The sequence below is a fragment of the Amblyraja radiata genome, chromosome 39 (genome assembly GCF_010909765.2).
Source record: "Amblyraja radiata isolate CabotCenter1 chromosome 39, sAmbRad1.1.pri, whole genome shotgun sequence".
Taxonomy (NCBI): Eukaryota; Metazoa; Chordata; class Chondrichthyes; order Rajiformes; family Rajidae; genus Amblyraja; species Amblyraja radiata.
In genome coordinates, this window is record NC_045994.1 from 6444192 (window position 1) to 6469723 (window position 25532).

General features: G+C 46.8%; 1 protein-coding gene across 1 annotated transcript in view; it reads left to right on the top strand.

Annotated features, from left to right (window-relative positions):
* LOC116967271 (serine protease HTRA1-like) overlaps positions 1 to 25532 on the top strand; it is a 35876-nt gene that overhangs the window by 3429 nt on the left and 6915 nt on the right. The window contains exons 2-7 of the mRNA XM_033013756.1: positions 5274 to 5373; positions 8176 to 8380; positions 15988 to 16182; positions 18452 to 18484; positions 21391 to 21505; positions 24586 to 24640. Coding sequence (XP_032869647.1) covers positions 5274 to 5373; positions 8176 to 8380; positions 15988 to 16182; positions 18452 to 18484; positions 21391 to 21505; positions 24586 to 24640 — 703 coding nt within the window. The remainder of the gene's footprint in view (positions 1 to 5273; positions 5374 to 8175; positions 8381 to 15987; positions 16183 to 18451; positions 18485 to 21390; positions 21506 to 24585; positions 24641 to 25532) is intronic.

A 25532-nucleotide genomic window follows, 5' to 3' on the forward strand; every position in this document is an offset into this window, starting at 1 on the left:
GTCTGCCTGAAGCCAATGCTCGGTCAGCTCAATGGGAATCTTTCTGCCTGGAACCTTGGAAGCTGACCACAGTCCTCTTGGCTTCCTTTCCCACTCAATAAGCATCTGACCAGCCCCACTCCACCTCTCCCCCATCATTGTCCACAGCAAACTCTGTCAGTGCCACCAGATTTGGGCACCATATCTGAGGAAGGGATGTGCTGGCATTGGAGAGGGTCGATAGGAGGTCTACGAGAATGATCACCAGGAATAATTAAAGGTAGACAAAAATGCTGGAGAATCTCAGCAGGTGAGGCAGCAACTATGGAGCGAAGGAATATGTGACGTTTCGGATCGAGTCCTTTCTTCAGACTGATGTGGGGGTGGGCCGGGAAGAAGAAAGGAAGAGGCGGAGACAGTGGGCTGTAGGAGAGCTGGGAAGAGGAGGGGAAGGAGGGAGAAAGTAAGGACTACCTGAAATTGGAAAAGTCAATGTCCATACCGCTGGGGTGTAAACTACCCAAGCGAAATATGAGGCGCTAGTTGGTGGAGTGGTGTTCATCTGGAATTCATTGCCAGGATGTTGGTGAAAGCGGTCTCTTTTGTTGCTCTCAATGGGGCTGTTAGTGGGTTCTCAGTGAACGGCACGTGGCCACGGAGGGTGGGTAGGGTGGGGTAGTGGGACGGATTCAGTGACTCTTGTGGAAACCTGGGTCACATTGTAACAGTAGCACAACCTGACCATTCTCACTTTACCGCTTCTGGACGCTTGATGCCCACAGTTTTCTGGAATCATAACCTGACAGCCGCTCACAGCTCCATGGTTGACTCTTTTACATTTTAGAGATACAGCGTGGAAACAGGCCCTTCGGCCCACCTAGTCCATGCCGACCATCAATCACCCTTTTGCACGAAAGATGGCGCCCTAGCCGGGCAACTATCCGCGTGCTGGTCCCAGAAGTGGGTCTGTAATCATTCATTACAATCCCTCTCTTAAACCTCTATGCCAACAGCTGATATTTCATCGGACTTTACTGGGCTTTATCTTGCGCGAAGGGTCTCGACCCGGAACATCAGCCATTCCTTCTCTCCAGAGTTACTGCCTGTCCCGCTGAGTTACTCCAGCATTTTGTGTCTACCCAGCCTGTGACAGCTGGATACACCAGCCCTTCTTCAGGGGAGGAACACTCGTTCCAGAGACTGGATTATGTGTCCTTCACAGCTGATGGTTCTGTGATGAGATTGCTTGTCCATTGTTGAAATGAACATCTTTCAACAGCTGCGGGAGCATTGCTACTGCGGTCTGTCTGGCCTGCTGCCTTCTGCCAGAAGGGAGATAGAATGATAGTGTGGAAACAGGCCCTTCGGCCCAACTTGCCCACACCCGTCCCAGGTACACTGGTCCCACCTGCCTGTTCAATCTGCAGTCCTCTCTGCCTGCTAATGCCAGCACGGTGGAGCAGTAGTAGTGTTGCTGCCTCACAATGCCAAGGACCCAGGTTCGATCCTGACTACGGGTGCTGTCTGTACGGATGTAAATTGTCCCTAATGTGTGCGGGGATATCGCTGGTCGGCACGGACTCGGTGGACTGAAGAGCCTGTCTCCGCACTATATCCCTAAACTAAACTAAACTAAAACAAGAAGATAGACACAAAAAGCTGGAGTAACTCAGCGGGACAGGCAGCACCTCTGGGGAGAAGGAATGGCTGACGTTTCGGGTCGAGATCCTTCTTCAAACTTGAAACAAAATCTGGGTAGACAATAGACAACAGACAATAGGTGCAGGAGTAGGCCATTTGGCCCTTCGAGCCAGCACCGCCATTCAATGTGATCATGGCTGATCATCCCCAATCAGTACCCCGTTCCTGCCTTCTCCCCATATCCCCTAACTCCGCTATTTTTAAGAGCCCTATCTAGCTGTCTCTTGAAAGCATCCAGAAAACCCGCCTCCACCGCCCTCTGAGGCAGAGAATTCCACAGACTCACCACTCTCTGTGAGAAAAAGTGTTTCCTCGTCTCCGTTCTAAATGGCTTACTCCTTATTCTTAAACTGTGTGGCCCCTGGTTCTGGACTCCCCTAATATCGGGAACATGTTTCCTGCACATCGGATAGTTAATACCCTATCTGAGGAAGGGTCTCGATCCAAAACTGTAGATCAACCGTATTAATCTCTGTCAATATAGCCTTCGTATATTATTCATGATGCACATTCCACCGTGTAATCCTGTCCGGGATTTGAGTGGGTCTGCAGTTACTGATAACAGCCTGCTGGTCCCTTAGCTTGCAGTCTGTAAGATGATGCAACGAGTGCAATAGTACGTATTATTCTCTCAGCATAGGTTTTAATAAATGCTTTGTGGTTCACCTAATACTTTGTAATAGTTTGATTTCAAAAGAATAACTGCGACCAATCCATGTTCACCAGAGATACTCCCTGACCCGCTGAGTTACTCCAGCACTTTGTGGCCTCGTGAACTTATTCAGTCAGCATTGGGCTGAAGCCATTCCATTCTTTTGGGAGCATTCCATGTTATTCTGGCTCTTTGTTAGAGGGCTTGGAATCACTGAAACTTTAACAGGAGCTTCCAAAGCATCAGTACAAGACAACGAAACGTGTAGGAAGGGACTGCAGATGCTGGTTTAGACCAAAGAGAGTCACAAAAGCTGGAGTAACTCGGCGGGACAGGCAACATCTCTGGAGAGAAGGAATGGGTGACGTTTCGGGTCGAGTCTCGACCCGAAACGTCACCCATTCCTTCTCTCCAGAGATGTTGCCTGTCCCGCCGAGTTACTCCAGCTTTATAGTCAATAGACAATAGGTGCAGGAGTTGGCCATTCGTCCCTTCGAGCCAGCACCACAACCAAATACAACACAACACAACACAATAAAATGCCTTGCATGTCCATTGGTAGTAATGAGGCCCTTGTTGTAAGAACTGCATCACTGTGTACTTTGTACAGATACTGCGTCTGTGCCAACTACCGAGTCTGTGCCAACCAGCGATCACCCCGTACACGGACACTATCCTTCGCACACTAGGGGACAGTTTACAAATTACAGAAGGAAATCGGAGCACCCGGAGAAAACCCACGCGGTCACAGGGACAACATGCATCTCGGTACAGACAGCACCCGTTATCAGAATCAAACCTGGGTCTCTGGCGCTGTAAGGCTGCAGGTCTACCGCTGTGCCACCGAGCCACTTCTGTTGCCATTCTCATTTTGAGCAGCATAAGAAGCAAGTGTTGCAAGGCAGAGTTAATACAAGCATTCCTCGCTCATACCACAAGTAGGAGGACATTTCGGCCTATCGAGTCTGTGCCAGCTCAAATGAGCAGGCGATAGAGTTGCTGCCTCACAGTGCAAGAGACTCAGGTTCAATCCTGACTTCAGGTGCTGTTCTGTGCAGAGTTTGTACATTCTCCCTGTGACCACGTCAGTTTTCCCCGGGTTCTCCGGTTTCCTCCCACACTCCAAAGACGTGCAGGATTGTCCGTTAATTGGCTTCTGTAAAAATTGTCCCTAGTGTGGAGGATAGTGCTAGTGTATGGGGTGATCGCTGGTCGGCGCGGACCCGGTGGGCTGAAGGGCCTGTTTCCGCACTGTATCTTTAAAGTCTACAGTCTAAAGAGCATTCCCATTCCCCACTAATTCCAACCTATTCTCCCTGAATTCCCATCAAGTCTCCTGAGATTCTACCACTCACCTACACACCAGGAGTAATCTTACAGTGGCCAATTAAACTACCAACTCGCGTCTGCCGTTAGCTAATGGAGGAAGCCTGGTCTGTAGGTCTTGGCTAAACATCCTGTCTGAAGCCGAGTGGAATATTATTCTTGGACGTGGGCATGGAATACCGAGTCTTTACTGCTCAGCTGAAGAGTACATTAATGACACCTCTGATTAAGTGTACCAGAACAGGAATGTTTGGGTTCCCTTCAGTCACGGCTGTCATTTCATTAACACATCTGAGACTTTAGGAATTATTGCTTTCTAGTGATAAAATCAAAAGATCATAAGGAATAGGAGTAGAATTAGACCATTCAGCCCAGAATGGTAGAAAGTCCAGCAAAAATCTTGACAACATTCCCTTAAACTACTGATCAAATTAAACCTAATTCTGGTCAACTCTTTCCCATAATAAGTAAAGGGCCTGTCCCACTTGGGCGTCATTTGCGCCTCATTTACGCATCATGTAGAAAATTGGTCGACGCGTCGTGACGCGCACAGAGCGCATGGTGAGGCGTGGAATCGCACGTAGTGGCGCGCGATATCGCACGGCGCTCCAGGATTTTGTAGTGTACAGAAATCCTCGCTTACACACGCTGATGCATTGGCGTCGCACGCTAACGTCCCAACATTGCACGTGTATCGCGTGGTGACATCACCGTGCATCAACGTCCGTAAACATGCGACGCCGCGCGCCGCCCATACGCAGTGGGCCCAACTTTTACTCGTCATGTAACATCTAACCTCGTCCACACAGACCGTTTCTTGCGAGCCTTTCTTGTTGCACTCCTGCCTGGCTGATCTGTAAGTATGAGGGTTGCTGCTAACAGAAGTCTCTGTTGTTGCTGCAGCAATCAAATCTGTAGTTCTTCCATGATGGTCATGATGCAGAATAGGGAAGCAGGGTATTCTAATGACGTCACGCGCACCAGACGGCTGTGCTGACGCATGATGACGCACGATGACGCGTGATTTGCGCGCGACAGTTGCGCAACCGTCACACGTCAGTCACTACCGACCTGTCGCGTAATTGAAGCGCAAATGACGCCCAAGTGGGACAGCCCTTAAGTATGTACCTTTGTGTGTAGGAAGGAACAGCTGATGCTGGTTTAAACCGAAGATAGACACATAAAGTTGGAGTAACTCAGCGGGACAGGCAGCATCTCCGGGGAGAAGGAATGGCTGACGTTTCGGGTCGAAACTCGAGATCTAAAGAAGGGTCTCGACCCGAAACGTTACCCACTCCTTCTCTCCAGAGATGCTGCCTGTCCCGCTGAGTTAGTCATAGTCATAGAGTGATACAGTGTGGAAACAGGTCCTTCGGCCCAACTGGCCCACACCGGCCAACATGTCCCAGCTATACTAGAACCACCTGCCTGCGCTTGTTCCATATCCAAACTTGTTCAATCCTTGTATCTATCTTACTGTTTCTTGAACGTTGGGATAGTCCCTGCCTCAACTACCTCCTCTGGCAGCTTGTTCCATACACCCACCACCTTTTGTGTGAAACTCCAGCTTTTTGTATACCTTTTTACTATCCACTTTAAACTTTGCCCGGTTTAGGTCTTCAGCATCCAGACAGCATGAGGTTGAAGTTTAACTTCATCGCAGACGTGGTGGAGAAAATCGCTCCTGCCGTGGTACATCTGGAGCTTTATCGGAGGTGAGAAAGGTTGACTTTAACTGTGGGTGCAAGCACACACTTGCTAATGTTTCCTCACTCTGACTGGAGTAGGGTGTTTAGTTTAATTTAGTCTAGTTTAGAGATACAGCACGGAAACAGGCCCTTCTGTCCACCGAGTCCGTGCCGACCAACACAAGCATACACAAACACTAGGGAGAATTTACACTTATACCAAGTATACAAACCCAAGCCAATTAACCTACAAACCTGTACGTCTTTGGAGTGTGGGAGGAAACCGAAGATCTCGGAGAAAACCCACGCGGGTCACAGGGAGAACGTACAGACAGCACCCGGAGGTAGATGGAGTCTCAAGAGACTGCAGATGCTTGACTCTTGTGCCAAACACGAAGTGCTGGAAGGAACCCAATGGGCCAGGCAGCATCTGTGGAGGGAAAGGGTCAGATAGCACCTGTGGAGAGATTAAAATGGAAGGGCTACGTTTGATGGGTAGATGGAACTATCTGGGAGAGGGGAATGAAACTAAGTGATAGGAGGTGTGGGGAGGAATCAGGTGTGGGTGGGGGGGGGGGGGGGAGGAAGAGAGAACACATGATGTACAGGTTCCCCAAAGACCCCACAATTGGATAAGAAGATAGTTTGGCCTCCAAAGCCAATGCTGGAGTTTAAAATTGGGGATGCTTTATTGGAATTGGTCAAGGGGTCGGTGGATGTTTATGAAGGAACTGCAGATGCTGGTAAATTGAAGGTAGACAAAAATGCTGGATGAACTCAGCGGGTAAGGCAGCATCTAAGGAGCGAAGGAAATAGGCAACGTTTCGGGTAGATACCTTTCTTCAGGTTGGTGGATTGTCACCTAGAACATTGTCTGCTTTGGTCTCCTTTGTCCAAAAAACAAACATAGTGACATTGGAGGCAGTACCTAGTGTGTCCGGAGTGGATGAGAAAGTGGGATAACATAGAACTAGTGTAAATGGTTGATCGATGGTCGGCATGGACTCGGTGGGCCGAAGGGCCTGTTTTCCTGCTGCATCTCCAAACTAAACAACACCAAGGAGATTCACCGGCCTAATTCTGTGGAGAAGGTGGTTGCCCTTATGAGAGAGGTTAAATAGTTTGGGCCTTTCGAGTTTCGAAGAGTGAGGGGTGAACTTATTCAAACACAGCAGATGTTAGAGATGCGTGGCAAGGTAGATGTTGGCAGACACAAAATGCTGGAGTAACTCAGAGGGCAGGCAGCATCTCTGGAGGGAAGGAATGGGTAACGTTTCAGGTCAAGACCCTTCTTCAGATCTCGAGTTTCGACCCGAAACGTCAGCCATTCCTTCTCCCCAGAGTTGCAAACTCCGTACAGACAGCACCCAAGGTCGGGATTGATCCCGGGTCTCTGAGGCAGCAGCTCCTCTCGGATGAACCACCATGCATCATTTTATTGGCAAAACATGAGAAGATACTTCCTACTTTCTAGTTCATAAATAAACTTATTCCGTGAAGGATTCGACTCCGGAAGTCTTGTGGGCCACAATGTAAGCAACTAAGTTTGTTTTTGCAACTGGTTCAGGAAGTGATGCATCATCGATAGATAAATAAACAAAACTAACTATGCAGGCAAGCCTCTAATGGTCCTCCGGTTACAACCTCTGCTAGGTTTCCAGCTTGTGTTTTAGTTTAGAGACACAGCTTAGCGTGGGAGCAGGTCCTTCGGTCCACCGAGTTCACGCCGACCAGCGATCACCGCTTACGCTAGTTCTGCACACTAGGGACAATTTACCAAAGCCAGTTAACCTACAAACCCACATGTCTCCAGAATGTGGGAGGAAACCAGAGGTTTTTTTTAGATACAAGCGCCCAAGTCTTCTGGAGACTATATATTACACTGTTTAAGAAGGAGCTGGAAAATCAAAGGTAGACAAAAACGTTGGAGAAACTCAGCGGGTGAGGCAGCATCTATGGAGCGAAGGATTGGTGACGTTTCGGGTCAAGACCCTTCTTCAGACTGATGTGAGGGTGGGGGGGGGCGGTAAGCAGAAAGGAAGAGGCGGAGACAGTGGGCTGAGAGTCCCGGGTTCCTTCCATCCTGACTGTACGGTGTTTGTACATACTCCCTGTGACCGCATACATTTTCTCCGGGTACTCTGCTTTCCTCCAACACTCCAAAGACGTGTAGGATTGTACGTTAATTGGCCAACCAGCGATCATCCCATACACTACTTGTATCCCATACACACAAGGGGCCACTTACAGAAGCCAATTAACCTGCAAACCTGTACATCTTTGGAATTTGGGAGGAAACCGGAACACCCAGAGAAAACCCACGTGGTCACGGGGAGAACATGCAAACTCCATACAGATAGCACCCAGAGTCAGTATCAAACCCGGATCTCTGGTGCTGTGAGACAGCAGCTCTACCTGCTGCACCACCATGCATAGTTTTATTGTCAGAACATCAGAATACTCCCACTACTTTCTAGTTTATAAGTAAAATTATTCCTTAAAGGATTCTACTCGGGAAGTTTTACGAAGAAGGGTCTCGACTCGAAACGTCACCCTCTCCTTCTCTCCAGAGATGCTGCCTGTCCCGCTGAGTTACTCCAGCATTTTGTGTCTTTCTTAGGTAGATGATTAATGTTGTTTCGCAGCTGGTTCAGAAAGCAGCGCATCATGTGTCTACACTGGTCTAAGTTCAGGATTGAGCCCGGGGTCCCTGGCGCTGTGAGGCAGCTGCTCTACCGCTGCGCCACTGTGCCGCCCAGCGTGCTCTAGACTCGGACCATTTTCGCGTCGACTGCCCTCAGACTCTCCCCCCCCCCGTTGTTTCTTCAGGGTCCCGTTCAGCAACCGAGAAGTCTCAGTGGCGAGTGGCTCGGGCTTCATCGTATCGGAGGATGGCCTGATCGTCACCAACGCCCACGTACTGAGCGGCAAGCAGAAGATTAAAGTGGAGCTGAAGAACGGAGAGGAGTACGAGGCCAAGGTCAAGGACGTGGACCAAAAAACAGATATAGCGTTAATTAAGATCAGCCCAAAGGTAAGTCTGTTGGGCGCGTGTGTGTGTGTGTGTCCTCAGCCTCTTGTTGTTGCTGTGTTCTAAAGTTTCAATAACCTGGCACTCTATCTTCAGTGGTATTAGAACACTCTTCAGATGTGTATCCACAGGGGTGGCATCTCAAGTGTTGGCGACATTTACGCCCCACGCTCCTGATCTTTGGAGGGTAGAGACAACATAACTCACCGGGTCAGACAGCATCCCTGGAGAAAAGGAGTAGGTGACATTTCAGGTCGGAACACCTCTTCAGACGAGCTGAACAAGGGATGAAGAAGGGTTCTGACCCAAAACGTCACCCATCCTTTTTCTCTAAGAGATGCTGCCTGACCCGCTGAGTTACTCCAACACGTTGCGTCTACTCACAATGAGTAAGAAAGCACATCAACGCCTCTACTTTCTTAGAAGGCTTAGGAAGTTCATCATGTCCCCTACAACTCTCACCAACTTCTACAGATGCGCCCTAGAAAGCATTTTATCAGGACGCATCACAGCTCGGTTTGGGAACAGCTCCATCCAAGACCGTTCAAAAATCGCGGCGAATTGTGGTCGCAGCCCAGACCATCACACAAAACAAACCTCCCTTCTATTGACTCCATCTACACCTCACACTGCCTCGGCAAGGCCACCAGCATTATCAAGGACCAGTCTCACCCCCTCTTCTCCCCTCTCCCATAAGTCAAGAGGTACAGAAGTGAGAAAATGCACGCCTCCAGATTCAGGGACAGTTTCTTCCCAGCAGTTGTCAGGCAACTGAACCATCGCACCACCAACTAGAGAGCTGTCCTGACCTCCCATCTACCTCCTTGGAGACCCTTGGACTATCTTTAATGGGATTTTTACTGGACTTCATCTTGCTCTAAACATTATTCCCTTTATCCTGTGGATGGTTTGATTATAATCATATATAGTCTTACACTGACTGGATGGCATGCAATAAAAAGTGTTTCGTCGGACACATAACTAAAAATAAACTAAACTAAACTAAAGTAAGAGATTTATTGTTCTGTTTTCAGGACATATGATAATAAAACATTCTTGACTCTAGACGGTACCATCATAAATTTTCCACTATACCCAGAGAGTTTGAAGAAAGCCAGATAACAGATTATTTTTCAACAATCTGATACGTTATTGAATTTTTACTTTCACTTATTTTTATTAGTATTCTTTCCTGTTCATGCCGGAGGACTGGGAGAAATTCAGAGACCAGCAGAGGAGGACAAAGGGCTTAATTAGGAAAGGAAAAATAGATTATGAAAGAAAACTGGCAGGGAACATAAAATCTGACTGCAAAAGTTTTTATAGATATGTGAAAAGAAAGAGATTAGTTAATACAAATGTAGGTCCCTTGCAGTCAGAAACAGGTGAGTTGATCATGGGGAACAAGGATATGGCGGACCAATTGAATAACTACTTTGGTTCCGTCTTCACTAAGGAAGACATAAATAATCTGCCGGAAATAGCAGGGGACCGTGGGTCAAAGGAGTTGGAGGAATTGAGTGAAATCCAGGTTAGCCGGGAAGTGGTGTTGGGTAAATTGAATGGATTAAAGGCCGATAAATCCCCAGGGCCAGATAGGCTGCATCCCAGAGTACTTAATGAAGTAGCTCCAGAAATAGTGGATGCATTAGTAATAATCTTTCAAAACTCTTTAGATTCTGGAGTAGTTCCTGAGGATTGGCGGGTAGCAAACGTAACCCCACTTTTTAAGAAGGGAGGGAGAGAGAAAACGGGGAATTACAGACCAGTTAGTCTAGCATCGGTAGTGGGGAAACTGCTAGAGTCAGTTATTAAAGATGGGATAGCAGCACATTTGGAAAGTGGTGAAATCATTGGACAAAGTCAGCATGGATTTACAAAAGGTAAATCATGTCTGACGAATCTTATAGAATTTTTCGAGGATGTAACTAGTAGCATGGATAGGGGAGAACCAGTGGATGTGGTGTATCTGGACTTCCAGAAGGCTTTCGACAAGGTCCCACATAAGAGATTAGTATACAAACTTAAAGCACACGGCATTGGGGGTTCAGTATTGATGTGGATAGAGAACTGGCTGGCAAACAGGAAGCAAAGAGTAGGAGTAAACGGGTCCTTTTCACAATGGCAGGCAGTGACTAGTGGGGTACCGCAAGGCTCAGTGCTGGGACCCAAGCTACTTACAATATATATTAATGATCTGGATGAGGGAATTGAAGGCAATATCTCCAAGTTTGCAGATGACACTAAGCTGGGGGGCAGTGTTAGCTGTGAGGAGGATGCCAGGAGACTGCAAGGTGACTTGGATAGGCTGGGTGAGTGGGCAAATGTTTGGCAGATGCAGTATAATGTGGATAAATGTGAGGTTATCCATTTTGGTGGCAAAAACAGGAAAGCAGACTATTATCTAAATGGTGGCCGACTAGGAAAAGGGGAGATGCAGCGAGGCCTGGGTGTCATGGTACACCAGTCATTGAAAGTAGGAATGCAGGTGCAGCAGGCAGTGAAGAAAGCGAATGGTATGTTAGCTTTCATAGCAAAAGGATTTGAGTATAGGAGCAGGGAGGTTCTACTGCAGTTGTACAGGGTCTTGGTGAGACCACACCTGGAGTATTGCGTACAGGTTTGGTCTCCAAATCTGAGGAAGGACATTATTGCCATAGAGGGAGTGCAGAGAAGGTTCACCAGACTGATTCCTGGGATGTCAGGACTGTCTTATGAAGAAAGACTGGATAGACTTGGTTTATACTCTCTAGAATTTAGGAGAATGAGAGGGGATCTTATAGAAACTTATAAAATTCTTAAGGGGTTGGACAGGCTAGATGCAGGAAGATTGCTTCCGATGTTGGGGAAGTCCAGGGCAAGGGGTCACAGCTTAAGGATAAGGGGGAAATCCTTTAAAACCGAGATGAGAAGAACTTTTTTCACACAGAGAGTGGTGAATCTCTGGAACTCTCTGCCACAGAGAGTAGTCGAGGCCAGTTCATTGGCTATATTTAAGAGGGAGTTAGATGTGGCCCTTGTGGCTAAGGGGATCAGAGGGTATGGAGAGAAGGCAGGTATGGGATACTGAGTTGGATGATCAGCCATGATCATATTGAATGGCGGTGCAGGCTCGAAGGGCCGAATGGCCTACTCCTGCACCTAATTTCTATGTTTCTATGCCATTTTTTTAAGCTTAGTTTCAGAAATGCAGCATCGAAACAGGCCCTTCGTCCCATTGAGTACTTGCCGACCATTGATCACCCATTCAAAGCCAGTAAAGTCCGATCAAAGATAGTCCGAGGGTCATCAAAGAGGTAGATAGTGGTTCAATCCCAGTTTCTAATCCACTCCCTTCACACTTGGGGCAATTTACGGAGACCAATTCGCCCACAAACCTCAATTAGCAGACAAACCTACGAATCCTGGAAGAAAGGTCTTGACACGAAAAGTCACGCATTCCTTCTCTCCAGAGATGCTGACTGTCCCGCTGAGTTACTCCAGCATTTTATGTCTACCTTTGGTGTAAACCAGTTCCTTCCTACACAACCTACACACCTCCACGTCTTTGGGATGTGAGAGGAAACCGGAGCTACCCGGAGGAAACTTACACGGAAACTTAGAGAGAATGGGCAAACTCCACACAGACAGCACCCGAGGTTGTGATCGAACCTGGTCTCTGGCACAAGGAAGCATTGTGAGGCAGCAACTCATTGTGAGGCTGCACCATTGTGCCAGCCATGTAGAACTTTGTTGCACAAACCTCCGTACAGTCCTAGAAACATTGGCATCGGCTGGTTTGGACTTAAACGTACATTAGTACATTGTTTGCCAGAGTAAAACTCAAAGCCAGTCAAAGGAAGTGGTTGACACATGGAGTTGAAATAACTTCAGTTCAGTTTAGTTTATGGTAGACACAAAATACTGGAGTAACTCAGCGGGTGAGGCAGCATCTATGGAGAGAAGGGTCTCGACCCGAAACGTCGCCAGTTCATTCTCTCCATAGATGTTGCCTCACCCGCTGAGTTACTCCAGCATTTTGTGTCTACCTTCGATTTTTCCAGCATCTGCAGTTCTTTCTTAAACATCAGTTTAGTTTATTGTCACGTGTACCGAGGTACAGTGAAAAGCTTTTTGTTGCGTGCTAACCAGTCAGCAGAAATCCATTTACAGTGTATAGATACTTGATGAGGGAATAACGTGTAGTGCAAGGTAAAGCCAACAAAGTGCCGTCACGGATACTCTGAGGGTCATCAAAGAGGTAGATAGTGGTTCAGCACTGCTCTCTGGTTGTGGTAGGATGGTTTAGTTGCCTGATAACAGCTGGGAAGAAACTGTCCCTGAATCTGGAGGTGTGCGTTTTCACACCTATTTGTGTACCGTTTGTCCGATGAGAATAGGGTGCGACTCGTCCTTGATTCTGCTGCTGGTTTGAGTCAAGGTCTCCACACGAGTGAGACATTGGGTTCAAAGCGGGACTAAATTATGAAGCTGGCAATTTCCATTGGTCTGTGCTTCCATAATTCATGTTTGGGCTTTTCTTTTTCTTCAGGTTTCAGCTCAATTGTCTTTTCCTCAGCAGAAATGTTAATAGTTTGTATTTTGAAAGAGGAATGGGAATTGTTTTCACGGGCAAGAGGCGGTTGTTAAACCACGGAGATGTAAGATAGTTGGCAAGGGAATGGGAGTTTTATTTAGTGCAGTGATCTGTTACAATCTGGAACAGAGTATAAAGGCAGCAACGGAAATAGTTTCAGTCCAAACATTCAAGGCTGAGCTGTATAATAGTGGGAACGGAAAATTAAAAAGCTGCAGATGCTGGAAATCTAAAATGAAGAGTGCTGAAATTGAGACTTTAGACTTCAGAGACACAGCGTGGAAACAGGCACTTCGGCCCTTGGAGTCTGCGCTGACTAGCGATCAGCCCGTACACTAGCACTATCCTTCACACTAAGGACAATTTACGGCAACCAATTAACCTACAAACTTTTTCATCTTTGGAGTGTGGGAAGAAACCGGACCATCCCGGGAAAACATTGATTGGTACATGTGTCAGACGTCATGGGGAGAAGGCAGAAGAATGTGGTTAGGAGGGGGCGATAGATCAGCCATGAGTGAATGACGGAGTTGATTTGATGGGCCGAATGGCCTAATTCTACTCCTATTCCTTATGAGCTTATGACCTAAAACCTAAGTGGTCACAGTGAGGACGTGCATACTCCATGCAGACAGCACCTGTAGTTGTACTCAGGATAGAGTCTGGCTCCAACTGCAGAAGGCAGCCACTCTATATTCACATATGTGAATGAGACCAAGTGCACCTTTCACACTGTTACATATTAAAATCTTCAGGGCAGCACAGTGGCACAGCGGTAGAGTTGCTGCTGCCTCACACTGTCAGAGACCCTGGTTCGATCTTGACTATGGGTGCTGTCTGTGTGGAGTTTGTATGTTCTCACTGTGATCACGTGACTTCTGTAAATTGTGCCATGGGTATAGGATACAACCAGTGTGAACGGATGATCGATGGCTGGCGCGGACTCGATGGGCCAAAGGCCCGTTTCAACGCATTATTGCCTGGAAAAAAAGATGAAAAGACAGAAGGTGTGAGATGAAAGGATTGAAGAGGGCGGCACGGTGGCATAGCCTTAGAGTGACTACCTTACAACAACAGAGACCCGGGTTCGATCCCGCCTACGGGTGCTTCTGTACGGAGTTTGCACCTTCTCCCCGTGACCTGCGAGGGTTTTCTCCAAGACTTCGGTTTCCCACACTCCAAAGACGTGCAGGTCGGTATGTTAATTTATTTGGTATGAATGTAAAATTGTTCCTAGTGGGTGCAGGGTTGTGTTATTGTGCGGGGATCGCGGGTCGGAGCGGATTCAGGGGTGCGAAGGGCCTGTTTCCGTGCTGTATCTCTAAACTACACTAAAAGTTATGAATTGTGAAGCTAGAGGAAGGAATGCAGGTGAAGGAGGAAGGTGAGGGGGAGGGGAGCAATAGATGTGAGTCCAGGTGGGGCGGAGGATGGGGGGGGGGGGATAAAGTTGGGAGTATATGAAGGAAGAAGGGAGAGGGGGCTTTTGTAGTTACTTAACTTGAAGAATGTTCATACCATTGAGTTGTAAGCTACAGTACCCAAGCAGATTTAGTTGACTTTAGTTTAGAGATACAGCCCGGAAACAGGCCCTTCAGCCCACCGAGTCCGCTCCGACCAGCGATCCCCGCACATTAACTACCCTACACACACTGGGGACAATGTTACATTTACACCAATCCATTTAACCTACAAAGCTGTACGTCTTTGGAGTGTGGGAGAAAACCGGAGATAATAGACAATAGACAATAGGTGCAGGAGTAGGCCATTCGGCCCTTCGAGCCAGCATCGCCATTCAATGTGATCATGGCTGATCATCCCCAATCAGTACCCCGTGCCTGCCTTCTCTCCATATCCCCTGATTCCGCTATCTTTAAGAGCCCAATCAAGCTCTCTCTTGAAAGTATCTCGGAGAAAACCCACGCAGGTCACCTTGAGAACGTACTAACTCCGTCCAGATAGCGCCCGTAGTCGGGATCGAACCCGGGTCAAGGCGCTGCATGCGCTGTAAGGCGGAAACTCTACCGCGGCGCCACCGTGACGTCCTGATCTCTTCCAGCAGTTTGTTTTTCCAGCCTTCTTATATCAGGGTCACCAGCTCGAAACAGTGATGCTACTGCTGTCAGCAATAACGCCGCCTCAGTCGTCAAGTATCTACAAGTGGCTTAATGTCTCCATTCCATCGGTATTTAAAATGGAGGCGATTGTTGTGTTGTGCAGGACTCAGCGTGTAAGGGTCAGGAAGTCATGTTGCAGCTTTATACGAATTGAATTTGCCTGCATTTGGAATGTTGTATTCAGTTCTGGTCGCCCCATTACAGGAAGGATGCAGCGGATTTAGAGAGCGTGTAGATGAGGTTTATCAACACACTGCCTCGATTCAAGGCTTTAGCTATAAATAGAGTTGAGACACATTTTCAGAATAACTTGGATTGTTTTCCCTGGAACGCTGGAGGTTGAGAGGAGACCTGTTAGAAGTTTATAAAATTATGAGTGGCACGAAGTTTAGTTTAGTTTCATTTATTGTCATGTGTACTGAGGTACAGTGGAAACCTTTAGTTTACATGTTAACCAGTCAGCAGAAAGACAACACATGATTACAATCGAGCCATTTACAGTGTATAGATACATGATAAGGGAATAACGTTTAGTGCAAGGTAAAGCCAGTAACAAAAAACTTTATTCCGTTAGCCCTAAAGGGCTTGTCCCACTTTCACGACCTAATTCACGACCTCTGCTGAGTTTGCCCTTGACTCATACTCGCAGCATGGTCGTCACAAGGTCGTAGGTAGGTCGTAAGCAAGTCGTGATGCTAGTCGTCGGTACTCGTGGCATCAAATAGGTCGGGGCTTTTTTTCAACATGATGAAAAATGTCCACGAGTAAAAAAGGTTGTGAATTAGGTATTAAAAGTGGGACAGGCCCTTTAGAGTGATAGCTAACTCTCTCTTGAATACATCGCAGGGGTCAACTAAACCATGCATGCCTTTTAGATGCGGAGAATGCACACTAATGGCCTTGTTCCCCGTGAACAGAATCCTCTCCCGGTTCTCTTGCTGGCTCGCTCATCTGACCTCCGGCCGGGAGAGTTTGTGGTGGCGATCGGAAGCCCCTTCTCCCTGCAGAACACCGTGACGACAGGAATCGTCAGCACCACGGAGAGAGGCGGCAAGGAGCTGGGACTCAAGGATTCCGACATGGAATACATCCAGACAGACGCCATCATCAACGTAAGTCGTGCCGGCGGACGGGATATGTGCTTAAAAACAACTAACAATTTTCCCACAGAGGGTGGTGGGTGTATGGGACAAGCTGCCAGAGGAGGTAGTTGAGACTGGGACTATCCCAACGTTTAAGAAACAGTTAGACAGGTACATAGATGGGACAGGTTTGGAGGAATATAGACCAAGGCAGGCAGTGGGATTAGTGTAGCTGGGACATGTTGGCCAGTATGGGCTAGTTGGGTCAAAGGGCCTGTTTCCACACTGTATCACTCTCTCACTATGAATAATGTTTATCCACAAAGCTAGTGTAGCCTGCCTGAGTCTACGCGATCTCCCGGCTACCAAACACTTTAACTCCCCTTCCCATTCCCACACTGACCTTTCAGTCCTGGGCCTCCTCCATTTTCAGAGTGAGGCCCAGCGCAAATTGGTGGAACAGCATCTCGAATTTTGCTTGGGCAGCTTACACCCCAGTGGTATGAATATTGATTTATCTGGTTTCAAGTAACCCTTGCATCCCCTCTCTCTCCATCCCTCCCCCACCCTAGTCGTTGCGCTAGTTTCACTGTCCTGTTGAGTTCCCCTGTCTACCCACTAGTCACCTCTCCCACAGTCAACAATGGACCATTGTGGGCTCCACCTCTCCTTGATTATTGGTGTTTCTTTGCATAACTTCCAATCATTGTTCCTAGTACGATTTTTATCTCTTGTATCCCTAACCCCAGACTCGATCCGAAACGTCACCTATTCCTTTTCACCAGAGATGCTGCCTGACCCGTTGAGTTACGCCAGCTTTTTGTGTGTCTGTCTGCAAGCTAAAAATAGAACTGGTCTTGAATTTCCTGCTGGGATGTTGATGTTGTTGGCTTTCATTATCCATCTCAAAATGCCCTTGACCTGAAGAGCTCACTACTGTCCTCAAGCTGGATAGGGTACAGAGAAGAATGATGAGGATGTTGCCAGGTCTAGGGGTTTACAAGATCACAAGGGGAATAGTTAGCATAGATGTACAGAGTATTTTATCCAGAGTAGGGGAATCAAGAACTAGAGGAGAGGTGAGAAAGATTTAATAAGAACCAGAGAAGTAACGTTTCCACATGGTTGGGTACATGGAATGACCTGCTAGAGAAGGTCAATGAGGCGTGTACAATAACATTTAAAATGCATTGGGACAGGTTTAGAGTGATATGAGCCAAAGTCAGGTAGGTGGCACTGGTGTAGATGGGGTAGCTTAGCTAGCATGGACAAGTTGGGCCGAAGTGACCTTTTCTGTGCTATATGATAATTTAGGCAGGGAGCAGTATTGAATGGTTGAGGGATTTTTAAACAGGCAAAGATTTTATTTGGTATGAGTTTAGTTTAGTGATACAGCGCGGAAACAGGCCCTTCAGCCCACCGAGTGCTTGCTTAAAGTGGCCGTGCAAAGGTTTGGGTCTTTCGGATTAGTTTAGTTTAGAGATACAGGCCCTTCGGCTCATCGAGTCCACGCAGACCAGCGATCCCCGTACACTAACACTATCCAACACACACTAGGGACAATTTACATTTATATCAAGCCAATTAACCTACAAACCTGTACGTTGTTGGAGTGTGGGAGGAAACCGGAGGTCTCGGAGAAAACCCACGCGGCCACGGGGAGAACGTACAAACTCCACACAGAGAGCACCCGTAGTTGGGATTGAAGCCGGGTCTCTGGCACTGTGGATGTCCTGCAGATCGATGTTTAATCTTGTTTGTAACCATACTCCCGAATGTTTGAGCTAATCAGATAGTTGATTTTGTCGAAAACAAGTGTTTCAGTGCAGACTACTCCCATTAATGGAATGTTTTTCTGCCCACAACATGAGACTGAATTATCACGTTGCACTCTGTCATTAAAGTGACAAGACCCCGCGGGACTAAAGCAAGATAAATATGTTTAACCTAGCTGAAAAACGTATGAATACATAAGGCGACATTGAAGGCGCAGCGGACCAAATCCCGTTACCATCTCCTCTCCCACTGGCCCTCTCCTCTCATCTATATTATTTTTATATAATAAAATATGTGAATATTTGTTTGAATAACGTTGAGTTGCAATTATTGCAGAGCTCGGGGAAAGCCATCCATTGTAGAAACAGATACAGTCACAACTCGTTTTGCAATATTTTACGTTGCATGTTTAAAATCAACAGCTTCAAATGTACATAAATCCCGTGTGAAAGATATCTCGTAAGTTAGGATAAACTAAAGAAAAATTACTCAAATCATGAAACTTGTCTCATTTTTATTACAGTACGGAAACTCAGGAGGACCACTTGTCAATCTGGTAAGTTCCCTTTCAATGTGTGTTCAAGTTTACACATAGTTGGTTGGTTCACTACGTTTTGAAGAACCATTGTAGCCTTTTTAGATTAATCATAGTCATACAATGTGGAAACTGGCCCTTCAGCCCAACTTGCCCATACTGACCTTCATGTCCCATCTACACCAGACCTGCATTTGGCCCGTATCTCTCCAAACCAGTCCTATCCATGTACCTGTATTTAAGAAAGAACTGCAGATGCTGGAACAATCAAAGGTAGACAAAAAATGCTGGAGAAACTCAGCGGGTGAGGCAGCATCTATGGAGATAAGGAATAGGTGACTTTTTGGGTTGTTTCAGAAGAAGGGTCACGACCCGAAAAGTTGTCTATTCCTTCACTCCATAGATGCTGCCTTACCCGCTGAGTTTCTCCAGAATTTTTTGTCTATCTATGTACCTGTCTAATGGTTTCTTAAACGTTGCAATAAAAGGATTTGAGTATAGGAGCAGGGAGGTTCTACTGCAGTTGTACAGGGTCTTGGTGAGACCACACCTGGAGTATTGCATACAGTTTTGGTCTCCAAATCTGAGGAAGGACATTATTGCCATAGAGGGAGTGCAGAGAAGGTTCACCAGACTGATTACTGGGATGTCAGGACTGTCTTATGAAGAAAGACTGGATAGACTTGATTTATACTCTCTAGAATTTAGGAGATTGAGAGGGGATCTTATAGAAACTTACAAAATTCTTAAGGGGTTGGACAGGCTAGATGCAGAAAGATTGCTCCCGATGTTGGGGAAGTCCAGGACAAGGGGTCACAGCTTAAGGTTAAGGGGGAAATCCTTTAAAACCGAGATGAGAAGAACTTTTTTCACACAGAGAGTGGTGAATCTCTGGAACTCCCTGCCACAGAGGGTAGTCGAGGCCAGTTCATTGGCTATATTTAAGAGGGAGTTAGATGTGGCCCTTGTGGCTAAGGGGATCATGTCTCTGCCTTAACTACCTCCTCTGGCAGGCAGCTCGTTCCATACATCCAGCACCCTTTGTGTGAAACAGTTACCCCTCATATTCCTTTCCCCCTTCACTTTAAACCTAAGTCCTCTGATTCTCGATTCCCCTACATTGGGCAAGAGACTCTGTGCATCTACCCGATCTATTCCTCTCATGATTTAATACAGTGCAATAAGATCACCCCTTATCCTCCTGCGCTCCAAGGAATAGAGTCCCAACCTGCTCAACCTCTCCGAAATGCCCCCTATCATAGAAACATAGAAAATAGGGGCAGGAGGAGGCCATTTGGCCCTTCGAGCCAGCACCACCATTCATTGTGATCATGGCTGATCGTCCCCTATCAATAACCCGTGCCTGCCTTCTCCCCATATCCCTTGACTCCACTGGCCCCTAGAGCTCTATCTAACTCTCTCTTAAATCCATCCAGTGATTTGGCCTCCACTGCCCCCTGTGGCAGGGAATTCCATAAATTCACAACTCTCTGGGAGAAAAGGTTTTTTCTCACAGTCTTAAATGACCTCCCCTTTATTCTAAGACTCTCCCAATAGCACTGATCCTCGAATCCTGGTAACATCCTTGTAAATCTTCTCTTTACCCATGCTGGGTTACAATAACAGCAGGGGATGGAATGCATAAGGTTAGAAATTTAGGCAGAATACTAAACTGACAATAATGAAAGACACAAAGTGCTGGAGTAACTCAGCAGGCCGAGCAGCATCTCTAGCGAACATGGATAGGTGACGCTTCTGAGGAAGAGTTCCCGACCCGGAAAGCCACCTCTCCATGTTCTCCAGAGATGCTGCTTGGCACGCTGAGCTACTCCAGCACTTTGTCTTTTTCTGTAAACCAGCATCTGCAGACCCTTGTTTCTAAGGCAACTGAACCATCCTCACAACAACTAGAGAGCAATCCTGAACTACCATCTACCTCATTGGAGACCCTCGGATGATCTTTAATCAGACTTTACTGGACTTTATCTTGGAATAAACATTATTCACGATATTCTTTTTATCGTGTATCTGTACACTGTCGATGGCTCGATTGTAATCATGTATCGTCTTTCCGCCGCCTAGTTAGCACGCAACAAAAGCTTTCCACTGTACCTCGGTACACGTGACAATAAACTCAACTAAAGCTAAACCATACCAAACCAAAAGTGTCAATAGACAATAGACAATAGGTGCAGGAGTAGGCCCTTCGGCCCTTCGACCCAGCACCGCCATTCAATGTGATTGGATTCCCTGATTCTCTGATTCTCAGATTCTCTGCCACAGAAGGTAGTTGAGGCCAGTTCATTGGCTATATTTAAGAGGGAGTTAGATGTGGCCCTTGTGGCTAAAGGTATCAGGGGGTATGGAGAGAAGGCAGGTACAGGATACTGAGTTGGATGATCAGCCATGATCATATTGAATGGCGGTGCATGCTCGAAGGGCCGAATGGCCTACTCCTGCACCTATTTTCTATGTTTCTATGTGATCATGGCTGATCATCCCCAATCAGTACCCCATTCCTGCCTTCTCCCCATATCCCCTGACTCTGCTATCTTTAAGAGCCCTATCTAGCTCTCTCTTGAAAGTTTCCAGAGAACCGGCCTCCACCACCCTCTGAGGCAGAGAATTCCATAGACTCACATTTCTGTGAGAAAAAGTGTTTCCTTGTCCAAATTCTCAATGGCTTACCCCTTATTCTTAAACTGTGGCCCCGGTTCTGGACTCCCCCAACATCGGGACATGTTTCCTGCCTCTAACGTGTCCAAGCCCTTAACAATCTTATATGTTTCAATAAGGTATCCTCTCATCCTTCCAAACTCCAGAGTGTGCAAGCCCAGCTGCTCCATTCTCTCAGCATTTGACAGTCCCGCCATCCCGGGAATTAACTTTGTATCATGTATCATGTATTGTCCTGTTCTGTCCTACAGGATGGTGAGGTTATCGGTATCAACACTCTCAAGGTGACCGCTGGCATATCCTTCGCCATTCCCGCAAACAGGATTCAGCAGTTCCTCGCCGAGTCCCACGATCGTCAGCTGAAAGGTACGAGGCACAAAGTTAACTGTTTGTCACCGGCTGCTGGATGGTTCCACCACTCACCGTCCGCTGTCCGTCTCAGTGTGGATTCAAGGGCACCGCTTGGTGATGGGGGTGGGGTGGGAACGTCCGCTGGTTTTGATTCTGAGTGACCTCCTGCTTTTGTGTGTTTCTGCTGATGATCTTTGAAGTGCTGGATCCGCTTTAAAGCCACCTGTCCCACTTTCCCGAGTTACTCACGATCTCTCCCGAGTTTTCCCCTTGATTCGAACTCGGAGAATTACGGTAATAGCCGTTCGTAGGTACTCGGGGCTATTTTTCTTACTCGTGGACATTTTTCAACATGTTGACAAAATGTCCCGACTTACCTGATGCCCCTGAGTTCCTGCGGCTGGCATTATGAGCCACTACGAAACATCTACGGACTCCTACAGCCTCTTACGAGCTCGCTACCGACATTCCCCGATATTCCCTGAATTCAAAGCAAGGGGAAAACTCGGGAGAGTTCGTGCGTAACTCGGGAAAGTGGGACAGGGGCTTAATGATATCCCGCTCAAAAGATGCGCAGGCTTGTAGGTTAATTGGCTTCTGTAAATTGTCCTGAGTGTGCATGATAGATCTAGTGTATGGGACACAGACTAGTGCATGGAAACTGAAGGTCGGCAGGGACTTGGCGGGTCTACAGGTCTGTTTCCACGCTGTATCACTAAACTAAAACATGTACCCTGCCTATGCCAGGACACTTGTGAACCATTAATCCATGCTGTCGAGTGGTCCAGGGTTTAACTCAGGGGTTCCCAACCTTTTTCATCCCGTTTACCCCTGGCAACTTTAACAGCACGTAACAATGTTATTTCACTTATTTATGAACAACTAATGATGAACAGATACCGGTATACCATAACCAAACACAATCAGTCAATGAGAAAATATATGTACAAATCCAGAATCAACAAATTTACCCCCTGGGTAGGCGATATTTATCCCCTGGGGGTAAATTTACCCTAGGTTGGGAACCCTTGGTATAACTCCTTGCTTGTACAGGATTACTGATCGTACTAGCACCGAGGGTGGGAAGAGCCAAGTATTGGTTTATTATTGTCACCTGCACTGAGGTACAGCAAACATTTTTGTTTGCATGCTATGCAGTCAAATCAAGTTACTCTATATATACGGTATACACAAAACTCACCCGCTGAGTTACTCCAGCATTTTGTGTCTACTTTCAATTTTAACCAGCATCTGCAGTTCTTTATTACTCTATATACAAGTACAACCTTATTGAAACATATAAGATTGTTAAGGGTTTAGACACGCTGGAGACAGGAAACATGTTCCCGATGTTGGGGGAGTCCAGAACCAGGGGCCACAGTTTAAGAATAAGGGGTAAGCCATTTAGACGGAGACGAGGAAACACTTTTTCTCACAGAGAGTTGTGAGTCTGTGGAATTCTTTGCCTCAGAGGGCGGTGGAGGCAGGTTCTCTGGATACTTTCAAGAGAGAGCTAGATAGGGCTCTTAAAGATAGCGGTCAGGGGATATGGGGAGAAGAAAGGAACCGGGTACTGATTGGGGATGATCAGCCATGATCACATTGAACTGGCTCGAAGGGCCGAATGGCCTACTCCTGCACCTATTGTCTATAATCTAGCCACACACCCGTGCAACAGGCAGTGAAAGGAGCAAGATACCAGAATGCAGAATATAATGGGCAGCACGGCAGCGCAGCACTACTGCCTCACAGTGAAAGATATCCCGGTTCAATCCTGACTACGGGTGCTTGTCTGTATGGAGTTTGTACATTCTCCTCATGATATATGTAGGTTTTCTCCGAGATGTTCGGTTTCCTCCCATAAGCCAAAGACGTACAGGTTTGTAGATTAATGGGTTTGGTATAATTGTAAATTGTCCCCTGTGTGTGTAGGATAGTGTTAGTGTGTGGGATCGCCGGTCGGTGGGCCTGTTTTCGCACTGTATCTCGAAACTAAACTGAAACTAAACCAAACTAAGTCCAGGAACAGGCCCTTTGGCCCACAATATCTGTGGAATGATATATTAATATTGTAACTAAACTATTATAGCATGACAGTTACAGAGAAAAAGTGCAGAGTCCACAACATGGTAGGTTGGAAGATCGGGACTACACCCTATCCTATGGGAAGGATCATTCAATAGTCTGATGGTTATAGGAAGAAACTTATCAGACAGCTATGAGAAGGGTGGATGCTGCAGTTTAGGGAGAGGGGCAGACTTGGAACTAATGGTGCCAATGAACAGGGATCCCGGCTGAATTTTGTGTTTGTGTGGAGCTTGCGTTAGTACCATCATGGTTGCAATATCCCAGCTGCAGAGTCAAAAACTTCCTGGAGTCATAGAAACATAGAAAATAGGTGCAAGAGTAGACCATTCGTGGCAGCACTGCCATTCAATATGACCATGGCTGATCATCCAAAATCAGTACCCAGTTCCGGCTTTCTCTCCACATCCCTTGATTCCGTTAGCCCTCAGAGCTACATCTAACTCTTGAGCACATCCAGTGAATTGGCCTCCACTGCCTTCTGTGGCAGAGAATTCCACAGATCAACAACTCTTTGGGTGAAAAAGGTTTGTCCTCATCTCAGTCCTAAATGGCTGACCCCGTATTCTTAAACTGTGACCCCTGGTTCTGGACTCCCCCAACATGGGGAACAGTTTTCCTGCATCCAGCCTGTCCAATCCTTTAAGAATTGTATATGTTTCTGTAAGATATCCTCTCGTCCATCTAAATTCCAGTGACTATAAGCCCAGTCGACCCATTCTTTGTCCGACTGAAGTTGGTGACAGAATGCAGAAGGCAGGTACTATCACAACATTTAAGGCAGGTACTATCAGAACGGTAGCAAACATTTAGACAGGTACATGGATAGGACAGGTTTAGAGGGATATGGGCCAAACACAGGCAGGTGGGACTAGTGTAGATGGGGCATGTTGGTCTGAGAATGGAAACAGGATGGTATAACGTCCACCACTATTATCCAACACCAAATGCAGACACAAGCCTTCATGTGCAAAGGTTTCATTAATTCTAGTTTTTTTTTTAACCAACAGGAACCACATCACGAAAGAGATATATGGGGATAAGGATGGTGGCACTTACTCCAAGGTAACTGTCCGGAATCTGTTGGCATTGACTTTATTTAAGGTACAACAGGTAGAACCATTGCCTCACAGTCCAGTTCAATCATACCCAGTGCTATCTGAGAGAAGTTTGCACATTCTCACTATACCTGTACGGGTTTTCCCCAGGCCTTCTATCTTCCTCCCGCAACACCAAGAGGGCTGCAGATGCTGGTTTACACCGAAGATAGACACAAAATGCTGGAGTAACTCAGCGGGACAGGCAGCATCTCTGGAGAGAAGGAACGGGTGACTTCTTCAGACTGAACAAGGGTCTCGACCAAAAACTTCACCCTTTTCCGTTTCTTCCTGTTCCATTGAGTCACTGCAGCAATTTGTGTCTATGGTCAATTTAAACCAGCATCTGCAGTTCCTTCCTACACACTATCAATGAGCTGCTGGATTTTGTACCTAATCTAACACAGATAATTTCAGTCAACAAGACGGGTCAAGCAGATCTTATCCGCTACTACTTAGGGAACATGAACTGGGAGAAGGCTAAATCACTGCCAGTTACCTAGGAAGTTTTGGTAGGCACTACCACAATGTTTAAGGTAGGCACTACCAAAGATACTTGAGGAGCAGGATAGACCACTCCTACGAAATCCAATGGACTGACGTGTAGTACGCATCGGAACGTCACTTCCACCATTTTAGGAATAAGACCCCTCTAGTATCTTTGGGTGCTACCACAATGTTTAAGATAGGCGCTACCACAATATTTAAGGTAGGTGCTACCACAATATTTAAGGTAGGCACTACCACAATATTTAAGGTAGGTGCTACCACAATATTTAAGGTAGGTGCTACCAAAGATCTTATAGCAGGCTCCGCTATAGGATCTTTGGGTGCTACCACAATGTTTAAGGCAAGTAGGA